General features: G+C 44.0%; 1 protein-coding gene across 5 annotated transcripts in view; it reads left to right on the top strand.

Annotated features, from left to right (window-relative positions):
- Positions 1-12,110, top strand: part of GRIK3 (glutamate ionotropic receptor kainate type subunit 3) — a 224,901-nt gene that overhangs the window by 18,598 nt on the left and 194,193 nt on the right. Inside the window, exon 3 of one of the 5 annotated variants that reach the window (XM_050932090.1) lies at positions 2,817-2,908. The exons of the other annotated variants lie outside the window; for them this stretch is intronic. Within the exon in view, the coding sequence (XP_050788047.1) occupies positions 2,881-2,908 (28 nt within the window). The 5' untranslated portion in view covers positions 2,817-2,880. The remainder of the gene's footprint in view (positions 1-2,816; positions 2,909-12,110) is intronic. 5 annotated transcript variants of the gene reach the window in all.

Below are 12,110 nucleotides of genomic sequence, written 5' to 3' on the forward strand. Positions count from 1 at the left end.
TAGAGACAGCATGTTCTAGTGCAGTGAACTGAACACTGGTGTGCACGGTGGATTCTCGTTTCTAATCCCACCTCTGCCACTCACCTGGTAGTTTCCTTGGGTGAGGCACTTAACGTCCCTTGTGTCTCCATTTTCCTACTAACAAAACAGGGACTCTACCTCCCAAGAGGGCTTGATTGTTTATTTGCACAACTGCGGGGATTTGAGGCACCGTTGTGCTGGGCGTAGTAAGAGAGTCCTTGCCCCAAAAGAACTTACAGTCTAAATAGGCAAGCCAGAGGAAAGGACTTGTCCAAGGTCCCATGGCAGGTCAGGGCCAGGAATAGACAACCCACATCTGCTGACTACCGAGCCAGCAGCCACTACACTGAGCCACACAGCCTCTGTCATGCCGCTTCTTTGGGGATGAGCTCAGATTCATACCGTGCCATGAAAAATGCAAAGCACTATATAAATGCTAAGAATTACTGATACCGTATAGTATTTATTTTTGCCAAATGCAATTGGAAACATTCTTCTTTTTTGTCAGAACCTGATTAAAACTTAAAAGTAGAACCTCTCTGTAGAGCGAAACTCCCTGCAGCAGATTGGACCCATCCACGGGATGTGTATTTTGTTCTCTTTTGCACCTTTTTTAAAGTTGAAAACCCAGCAGAATTGCCACTTTTTAATTTTCAAGCATCCTCAGGCAGAGGGACAAACAAATATTCATTTTTCGCACCCATTATTAAAAGCATCACCCAGGAGAATGCTCTCTGCTTAGAGGGGACAAGTGAAATAGAATTCTGTGTATTCCAAGAGAATAGCACTCTGAGCCTTGGTAGAGCTTTCAGGTGAAATCCTGGCCAATTGACTTCAACAGGGGCAGGATACCATCTACCTTAGGTATTCCAAGGCCCCCATAGATATAGTAACTGAACACCTCACAATCTTTAGCACGTTTATTCTCACCACCCCCTCTGAAGCAGGGCTGTATTGCTATCCCATTGTACAGATGGGGAAGTGAGGCACTGAGAGACTATGGGACAGATTTACAAAGGTATTTAGGCACCCAAAGATTGAACTCAATGGGAGTTAGGCACTTAACCTACTTAGGTGTTTGAGTAATCCCACTAGGCACTTATCTGCATCTTTAAGCTCCAAAATACCTTTGTAAATCTTGCTTTATGGGACTTGCCAAGGATCCCCCAGGAAGTCTGTGGCAGAGAAGGGAATTTAACCCAGCACTCTAACCACAGGACCATTATTCCTCTCTTCCATCCTTAGTGCTTCAGATGGGTTGGATGATTTGTTAAACTCTGAGTCTTCCAGTGCTGAATGGCCTGAGGGTGGCAAGGTAATTTCAGGGACATAGTTCAGGACCCGTTAGCTCAGAAGTGTTACTGACAGAGATTCATTTCTGAAAAGAGTACGTACATGCAATAGAGGATGCCAGTCCTTGAACCCCATTTTACGTCTTTTAAGAGGGGAAAATACTCTATATGCTATTTCCTGAGTATCTCCCCAACTCTTGTGCAAACACACACGGGACATAACCCCTTCCAGAAGGGTGAGATGAATGCATCAGGGACTCAGGTAGAAAATGAGAGTCTCCTGGAACCCTGCAGGCCAGCACAGATGTATAGAGCATGAAGTTCTCTGAAGCTGTGTGTTCAGTGCTCTAGTGCCCCCACACCCACACTCCTGTCAGGGCAGCAGGACACTCTATTATTGCCCAGTGTAATCAATGTGGGAACAGTGGCCAACCCAATGCTTGGTCGAGGCTTGAGTGCTTCTCCTTTTCCCTGTATATTTCTATAGGCTTCAAAAAACAAGCCCATTGATGGAAAGGGCAAGATGGCCAGTTCTAAATCCAAGCAGGAGGAGGAGAAGACTCTGTGGAAGCAGTGCATGAGGACACAAAAGCACCTGACATCACCTGGGCTTGGGGTTAGAGTTGGTTTAGAAACGCTTGCAATAATATTGCCCTCTTGGGGAACCTGAATGTATTCTGCTTTCAAGTGCTTGCAGTCACGCAGGTGGCTTTAATGAGACCAAGTGAGCAAGACCTCAGATTTATGTTTAATTCAAAGGACTTCACCTTGTACAGAGCCCCCTAGCACCTGGCTAAGACACTGCCTCAATTGTATGGTGAACAGGGAGGCGAGAACAACATCTCCTTAATCACCAGCAGGACTTCCTGCTGCTCCTTGGTGGGCTCCAGCCAGCTGGTATCATGTAAGCTCTTTGGGGCAGGGACCATCTCTGTGTTCGGTGTCTGTACAACACCTAGACCAAGTTGCCATTGTGCTCTTCTTGGGGCTCCTAGGAACTACCACAATACAAATCAAAATAGTTATTCAAACCCTCTCCTTCTGCTACGAGAGTCCCTTTAAAGGCATTGTACGGCTGCAATGTATTTAAATGCAAGTGAAATCTTCTCTCTATGGGCAGCACCATGTTTCACTCTTCATGTTAATTCTTCAAATCTGTTAAAGATGTTCCCTGTTCTTAGAAACTTTGAAGCTTTATGAATTATGTGTTGGCTGCATATGATATCGCCCAGTCTCCCTTGCATGCAGACACATACTGCTAGCGGCACTCCATATCCTCAAAGACCCATTTGTGCCTCACAGGGAAAGTAGAGGCCATTTTAATTCCCTCCACCATATTTTCTATATTCCCCTTCCAACATAATTTATTTCTGTAAGACCAAATCCTGCAGGGCTTAGTTTGACAAAATTCCAAATGAGATCAGTGGGCATTTTGCTTGAGGAAGGCTCCAAGATTTAGCCCATAAATATTTGAATGGAAATAGGATGTTTTGTTTCTTTTAGTATTCCAGTGCTTATCGCGCACCTGAAGCTGAATCTTCTGCTTGTGACATCATAGTTCATTGCAATGGAAAGGACCACAATGTCTCAGAAAGGTAAAACTCACCCCTGGGCAGGGAGCCAGAACCAAACCAATGAACCTCTTTAGTACCATGTAAACACTCAAATTAAGAGTTTTGCTGACCCTCTGCTTGGGATGAATGTCATCCAAACAGGGGATTAGGATCTCAGATGACGATGTAGTTGATGAACTGTCAGATCTCACTTGCCCTTTACATTAAGGGGAATTATAAATAAAAATCCCAAACAGAATCTGTCATCTCAGATTCCTCTGTCCTCCCTGGAATTTTTTCCCAATGATATTTCTCATTAGGCAACATTGGTTTTGTACACACCTCCATTAATTTATTTACTGTTCAGTTGATGATTAGTTAAAATAAACTCAATGTTTGTTTTACTTTTTAAATATTAATGTAATGTTGGTTATTTGAGTGTGGAGTGGAGGAACTTGAAATACCTTCTTTTCTGCAAAACTATTTTACATTTTGAGTAACGAGGCTTCTGGGGCTGGATCTATTTCTCCCAATTAGAGAGAGAGCAATAGCATACTAAAATCTCTAACCCAACCCGATTTGCATATTATTATCCATAATGCTTTACATCATGAATTCATATTTAATTTTAGTACTTTTTGGAGGCAATTCTAACCTAATTACATTTCTCTCTTTCTCCAAGAATCTGACACTTTCCCCCCTTCCTGTTTGAGATAACAGCTGAGCCACACAAATGAGCCACAGGAAAGCCACGCGACAGTTGTTGGGATTTAAGTCTTGACAGATGTGGTTTGCCATTTAATCTTGCTTAAATATTAGTCTCACTTTGCTTCCACTATAATTCCCCGAATGCCATCCACTCAGATTCTCATTTTGCAAATTACCCAAACTCTATTCGTCAACCTCATGCCTCAAAAGTAGAGAGAAGAAATTAATATAGCTTAAGTCTTGGGCAATCTCTCCTTTTTCCTGTTGAAAGAATAAATTGGATCCATTTGCTTTCTTAGCAGCTGGTCAAGATTTTTGTTCATAGATGCAGACCAAGTAGAATAGACTTGAAAGTAGCCATGTTGATAGAGTATCACTATTTTCTCAAAAGACAGCAACTAACATGGGCAAGAACTGGGCTAATTTTTGCAATGTCAGTTATCCGTGCTGTGAGTGCAAAGAATGGAGATGACAGTGCATGATGTATGAGATCATTTTTCTTCAGGAGATCACTAATACAAAGCAGTGTCTCTAATCACTCTACCAGCCTGTGCAATGGAACGCCGGTTTTGGTTAGCAGTAGGACTGGTCAGCACCATGGACAGTAGTAAATGACAATCCTCCGGTATCCCTGGCTATGAGCTTCAGTTTTTGTGACAAAATTGGTGCTAGAGGCTGTCACTGGTTTCTGGGGCTGGAGTGGGGTGGGACAGCCAGCCCTTTCACCCAAGTGAATTATCTGGCATGACGCTTGATGGGAATCCACAGGGGAAAGGGCTTGTCTGCTGTTCCTCCTTCATTGGCGCTACACCAGTCCAAACCCCTAATTTGGATGTGCGGTAGTAGTGCAAAATCAGTAATTTACTAGTGTGTTGCACTAGTGCAAAGTGGGTAACTTACCAGAGTGTACTGCACCAGTGCAGAAAGGGTAATTAACAAGGGTTTTGTATAAATCCACATGCATCTGCATTCATGGTTTGTGGCCATATAATGCATCAGTATAAGTACATCAATGAAAAGTTCCCTAATGTAGACAACTCTGAAAGGGGCACCATGTATCCATTTTGGCCCCATTCTGTACATGTATTAAATTATCTATCAGTTCATCTACCCGTGGCACTGAAGTGCCTGTTATTCTGGCGTCTATACATATAACATGTTTAATGTTGAGACGTAGTTCCTGGGTCACAGCATATAATATATAGGAGAAAACTGGGCTTTTTAGAAATTGCAGGAAAGAGTTTCACAAGAAAAGTTTTGAAATTTTAAATTTTCAAAAAAAAGCCCTTGACTACTCTAGTTGGTTGAAAAACAGCAGATACATTTTTGTGAACAGTTTCCATAATAATTCACAATTTTTTTCAACTAACTCTTAAGTAGGATAAATCTCACTCTTAGAAATAGAGATGGATGAGAAAAATCCATTTATTATTACTAGACATATTTAGCAAGCAGGTCATCTGAAACCCAGTGCTGCTCACATATCTTCAGCGGGAGTGTTATCTGTGGGAAGCCTCCAGGGCTCTGGTCCTGAAGGTAAAGAACAGGAATTAGACAAGATGTTCTGTAACAGACAGGAGGGACTCAGTGGGGCTGAAAGGCAGGCTGGTGCCCTGCGCTAGCACTATAACACAAGTTTATTTGGCCAGTTTTCAGTTGTAAAATTCCTCGCAAATACGCCTTTCATTTTGACCTTGACGTGAGTTTCAAGAGGCCAGTGTTGTTTTTTGAGAGGCTGCAATCATTTGCACACATGCATGGCAGAGTTGCTATCATGCCTGAAATGGCCAGAGATCTTTGCTATTTTTAAACAAATTAATTCTCACCGAAGCCACTAAAATGTCTGACCTCAAGTGCCTCCTTCCTTCTGGCTTTTCTGTGCATCGCTCCCCTGTAGCTGGTGTTGGGAAGCAAAGCAGTTAGTAGGTTTCCTTGTATTTTAAAGAACTCAGAAGGTCACTTCAGTTTGGACGAGACTACTAATCATTTTAAAACAATGCCATATTGGCTACACAGCATAAAATACACCTACCTGCCTCTCAAATACATTTGGCTTGGGTTGTTTCCCCTCCCCCACCAACAGTTTGACCATCTATATTTAGTGTTTGCCCACTGGTTTGATATATATTTTTTGACTGCATTATTATTAAGGTCACTTTGTGTGGCTAGACGGCTTTTTGTGCCTTGTGAGTGTTGGTGGGAAACCTATTTCCATATGAATAATGAATGTTTATGCCAATAGGACTGTAATTCATAAATTGTTACGACAGTTGCATTTTGAAAGGAAACACAGAGAAACCAGGGTAATAAACCTTGCCATCAAGGGAGTGGACTTCTGAGTCTTGGAAAAATTTCTTGCCCAAGGATTATTTATGATTATTACCCAACAAAATGTGGTTTTGCATTTTTATTGGTTGCAAATTACTTGTAAACTCACTAGGGAACTAACGAGTTTTCCTGTGCAGCCCGTGCCACTTCAGAGGTTTTTTCGCAGTTTTATGGCTGATATATACCATTCTATTCAATTTATAGTAGCAATAATTACTTCTAAATCAATCATTATTCAGGAGAATAATCAGTATGTTAAAGGGTTAACCGCTCTGGGCTTTCAATTGACAAACGCTGGGCATTAGCAATGACTCATTTCAAAAGGATGACAGCTGAGGGCACGTGTGCAGTTTTTCCTTAAGCAGCAATAACTGCTGCTTACTGACTCTAATGGAGAACGCTGATTATTCATGGTCCTGAACACTTTCTCATTAATTTTACAGCATTACTGGATCCTGCAGGGTCAGATTTCTGAGTTTCTTTACTAGAATTACTTGCCAAATAATGCAGCTGAGCAGATTCGCTGGGCTGATTCATTTTTTTAATGAGGGGATAGAAGGAACTTCGGGAAGTCCAGCAATGGCTTTTTCTCCAGCTGGCTTTTGAATGCGGTCGTAAGAGTTGGTGCTGTGTTCTTGTTAGCTCAAGATGGAACCTAAAAGTCTCACATTTCTGCACTTCTCTGTTGGATGATGCGTTTGGCTGCATGGCTGGGCCATGGCACTTTGGATTGGGCCCTTGGGGGAGTCGCTCTGCAGAGGTGCTGAGAACCCAAAGCAGGGCAAGGAAATCATGACCTACGAATAGAAGAGAGCAATGACAGGAGGAGGATTGGGCACGAGGTCAATACGCTAGACTGAGGCTCAGGTGATCTTGTTCAAGTCCCAGGTCTACCTCTGAATCCCCACGCGGCCCTGAGAAAATCCCCTAGTCTGTCTTTGTACATCCATACTGTGGGCATTGCAACCTTATACTCTTCCCACCCTTCATCTCTCTGATCTACTTAGACTAAGAGGTCCAGGGCAGAGACGGTCTCTTACTATGTGACTGAACAGTGCCTGGCATGAGGGCTCGAGATGTTGCTGTAATACAAATAAATAATAATTGGGAAAGTCAAGAATGGAGTCTGCTTATCTGGTGAGAACACAGGCTCAGCGTCTTGTGTCCAGAGGCAAAGCATTACAGGAGTTTGTGGGAGGTGATAGACTAAAACAATCGGAATTGGAATCTAATGAGACTAGAACAAGATGTGTCCTGAAGTATAGCCCGTGGGTTGGGACCGTGTCTCGCCTGCTTTACATCGCTTCTGGTTACGTGCAAGTGCTTTTGGAGGGCCTGACCCTTCCTCACGGGCCCTCACTCCACTGGGGCCTGCCCTGCTAAAAGCTGTCCCCAGAAACCTGCAGCTCTTGCTGCCAGCTTGCATGCGATTTTGCAAAGAACAAAAAGCTTGTGAAAAGCCTTCCTGAAGCAGGCCTGGATTCTAAGCTCAGCTGCTTTCCCTAATCTTTCCCTTTCGGCTGAACGGCTCAGGCGCTCCCTCCTCAGCCGTGATGGGAGCCAGTCTGGCAAGCAAAATAGCTCAGAGTGAGCTCCCCCCGAAATGTCACATTTACTGTATTTCTGCAAATTGAATTTTCCATTAAATTGTTTGTAGAGGTGCGACATGGTGGCACTCTCCCAGACATAATTATGCATGTCACAGACAAATATAATTTAATAATAGAATGCCCTTTGAAATTACCTGTGGATCTTTTCATACAGGAGAGAGTGCATGTAAATGATGGGCAGTACCATTTAGGAGGAGTCAGAGAGATGCATGTGCTAGAATTTTAGTCTCTACTTTCCCTCCCAGCAGAAACTGAAAACTATTTGCATTTTTTCCTTGAATTGCCTGGATTCTTGGAATGGATTATTCCAATCACAGGGCATCAGTTCTACTCAGGCCTAGATCGGAAGGCCCTATCAGTGCTTGCTAGTGTGACGTAGCCCGCTGGTCAGTGTGTGCATTATGCCACCTATCTGTGATTGTTCCAGCCACAGCAACACAACCCAGCTCATGCTTTACAAACCAGGCTTTACAGACACAAGAGAGTGTCATTTGGTCCCCTTCCTTGGTGTATTTTGTGGGACTCCATCCTGAACAGGATAAGGGGGCACGTGCCCGTTTGAGCCGAAGGAGCTGTCATGCACATGCTCTTTCCTTCATGGACTGTGAGCAGCTGGACTCAGAAGGGCAGGTATCAAAATCTTCCTCATTGACCTACCCCTGCCTTTGCAGAGCCCTCTCATTGTTTTCCTCTCTGAACTTTGCCCATCCTTGCTGGGTCTCTGGATAGCAAATGCACCTTAAACCATCACTGGGGGTGGGGGATTTCCAGGGCAGGATGATCACTCTTTGAAACAAGCCCATGGTTTAAGTAAACAGCAAGCAGCTCAGATCGACCTTAACAGAAGGGTTAAGTGGTTCCTAAATTATTCATTGTCATGGTTACCAGCATCCATTCTGCTTGTTGTTCTCCAAGTGCCACCTTGCAAAACCCCTCCCAGCTGAGATGCAGGTGAGAGCTGCCTTTCTGGAGGTCCAGATCCTGATGGCAGCTCAGCTAATCCCTGCCCTTCCTGGGGTCATGGGCTCCTTTTTTGTGGCTTTCTGAATGCAAGAGACAAATGCTTCTAAGTGTTCATTAAATTTGGGAGGAATTCTGGGCCACTAGTGTATCAATAGCTAATGCCTTAGCTAGAACCAGCAGAGGATTAATCAGTCAATGGAGTTTTCTGTCAGAATAATATTACAGTTTGTTCCTACTGTCTCTGCCTTGTATGTCTCTTTCCTTCTAAATGTAACTTTATTTAAAAGTACTTTCCAACCTTTCCTGGATTCCACTCCCAGCTCTGCCACGATTCCCTGGGACCTTGGGCAAGTTACTTAGTCTCTCTCAGTGCATCTATACAGTGTGTGGCACCCCATGGCAGAGAGCCTGACAGACTTGGGCTCATGCTACTGTGCTAAAAACAGCTGTGTAGACAGTGCTTTTAAGCTGTGGCATGGGCCAGAGCTGGGGCCCTGACATACACCCCTTTCTAGGCTTCTGCCCTGAGCTCCAGCCCTTGCTGCCTCATGCACCCTGCAAGCTCGAGTCTGTGGACCTGAGCTGAGAGGCTCGCCACTGTGGGCTGTGTAGACATACCCTCAGTGCTTTACTTCCGTGTCTGTGTAATGGGGATAATGGCACTGTCCTACTGGATGGGGCTCAGATCCTACAGTGGTGGAGGTCATACAACTACCTTCGGTAGCCATCTGTTAAACCAGTGAGACATTGAGTTTACACCCCAAGATGCTTTGGCTACAGGCATTTTGAGAATCAAGTGTCTTAAATATACTTAACTGCATATTTAATTTCGATTTTCAGGGGTATTTACTGAGATTGAACAACTATATACTAGACGCAGGGCTATAAAACCTTAAAAATATGCTCTTAATAATCCCTTGGTATTTAACTACCATACAATAGTGTCTTCTATTATATCCCAATTAAATCCCTATTTGAGACATTTAATTAAAAAAGTGACTATAATAAGCTCCAGAGCATTTACCTTTCTAGTCAGATCCCCCTGATCTATCTCTACTGCTCTGCACGTTTGTTACTATCATACCAAGCAGCATATATCGAATATATTACTATGTTACAGCTTGGTTTTTAATCAGGGCTTTGGGCTTTTGTGCTGTGATATTACAGGGAGATTTTCTTCCAGTCGACACAACTCTGGTGTATCTGATAAAAATGTGTGCTCGCATTTTCCTCAGCAGGAAGTTACTCAGGCCCCACTGTTTGGTTCTGGGAGAGCTGAACTCAGGTGAGGAACTGTGGGTGGAGGGGGTGGCCAGGTGCTTCCTGCTACTTTACACCTTCCAAATTCTAGAGGTCCCCAGGTGTGGAGCAGACTCCGGTGCTTGTTAGGGTTAGGGTTGGTCAGCGCCCAGGGCGTGATGCTGTGCTGAGGTTCTGATCGGAGGGTGGGTAAGGCCATTTCCCAAAGGGGTTGTCTCACAGCTGTGCAGCCCTTTGTAATGGGTGCAAAGGGGCCACAGAGGAGGTTGGAATCAGGGTCAAAATCTTGCATGTCAAATGGGGGAGCCTTGAGAATACTGACCCCGCATCACCATCTCCAGTCCCGGCTTCTGGGCAGCACTCTGCACAGGTCGCTCCTTCAGTTAATGATTATAACAATGGGATCCTTTGCATTATTACTATGTCTTCTGCCAGCCTTCCGCGGACAGGCTGAATGGAACCCTTGGGGGCACAGGTGTGAGGCCAGCTGCTTGTCATTGAGTCAGGTGACTTTTCTTCTTTAAACTTTAATTTAATTTAAGCATGTTTTAAAATGGTAAAAGCTTTCACATTAGACTCTTAGTCTCACAATGTGCCAGAGATTTTAATTCATGTTAGTGAAGCTTCTCTGTTGATTTTCAGCCTGAGAGTCAAAATTCAGGCACTGGGGGGAGAGAGAAACTCCATGACAGACACTCCAAGAAGTGTATTTGTTTATTTGCATGTTTAAAATACAGCAATTTGTTTATATAAATACTTTTGGGGGAAAAAAGTGAGAGGGTTAAGGCACTGGGCTGGGATCCAGGAGATCTGAGTTCACTTCTCAGCTCTGAACCAGACTCACTGTGTGACCATGGGCCTGGCACTTTGGGAGAATTCCTATTCCCATGTTACATCTGGGGGAACCAGTGCATGGAGAGGTTAAAAAGTCTGACCCAAAGCCCATTGAATAGAATGGAAAGACTCCCACTGACTTCAGTGGCCATCGGATCAGGCCCTGAATCTCTCTGAGCATCAGTCCCCCCAGCTGTAAAATGGGGCTAAAAATACTTCCTTTCTCCCCATTGTTAGCCTGTCTCATTTAGTTAGGTTACACTCTACCAGGCAGAGACTCTCTGACATTATGTACATGCAGCACCCGGCACAATGGAGCCTTGACTTTGGCTGGGGCCTCTCAGCAATACTGTAATAATAACAAACAACAACAAGGTGGGGAAAGTGACATTTTTAACCTGCATTTTTGTCTAATGAGCTGCTCATCGCGCTCCACAAAACTGTTCTGGGGAGCAAAGGAACTTGCAAGGGCAAATAAAACATATGACTCCCCAGAGTAACCCCTCTGAAGTCACTGCCTTGCAGTGGCACTGGTGTAACTGAGGGGATCTCTGATGCAGAGATGAAAGGAGTTACCTGAACTGCAGCAACCTGCCTCAGAAGTGATCCCCTAAGCAGGGCCTTGTGAAATGGTCTATGTGCCAGTCCCAGGTCTAACATGGCACAGACTGCTTCCCCAAGTCAGTATCTGGATACCTCTATTTTCGATTTGTTGCAGTTGCTCAGTGGTAGTGAATTACAGAACAAACCAAATGCATTCACAAATGCAGTGTCAGTTTTCCAAAAGGCAATGGATGTTCTTTCCTTTGGTAGGCAAATCAAACTAAGCACAGCTCTGTGATGTAGCAGCTACTTGGATTTTGCAGAGGATTGTACAGCAAGCAGTGGTTTCTGAGCAGCCTATTACCATAATGCATACAGTATCTTATAAAAATCCTGTTTTCCCCATTTCAGCGCTACAGTTACATTTAATTTACAGTCTAAATCTAATCAGAGGATCAGCGTAGATCTTGGCAGAAGAGCCTTTTCTAGTCCTGGGAGTGGGGAATCAAAACGGCTGCACTCCTTTAGCCCAGCAAAGTGAGGGCTGCAGAGATTTGAGAGAGAAACAAGCCAAAATACAAAACCACTTTCCCAAAGTGATGTAGCTGAGTGCCAGATTGTCTGAGCTCAAAGACATCCATTGGCTGGAGAATAACACCTTGTTTAGGGGAGAAGAGTAAAAGATGGCGGGAGAGGGGAGTACTTTGAAGGAAAAAAATGGAAACACTTTGCCCCAACCCCCATAAAACACAGCTGCCATTTCATTGTTTAGATTTCATGTGCTGCTAATTATGCACTCTTGTGTTTTCTGTTATTTAATGCTGGCTAGTGATGGATGCTCCGTAATCTTTTGTAAGAGAGAGCACATTTGTTTGCTAAGGCTAACTGCACACAGTCTGTTACTGTGTGGCACTGAACACTTGGAGGGCGGGTGCCTTTCAGTGTTATCCTTGAAAGCCAGGCTTCCCCCACAATAACCTTCATTAATCAGCCTTCTC

This window comes from Gopherus flavomarginatus, chromosome 22 (assembly GCF_025201925.1).
Source record: "Gopherus flavomarginatus isolate rGopFla2 chromosome 22, rGopFla2.mat.asm, whole genome shotgun sequence".
NCBI lineage: Eukaryota > Metazoa > Chordata > Testudines > Testudinidae > Gopherus > Gopherus flavomarginatus.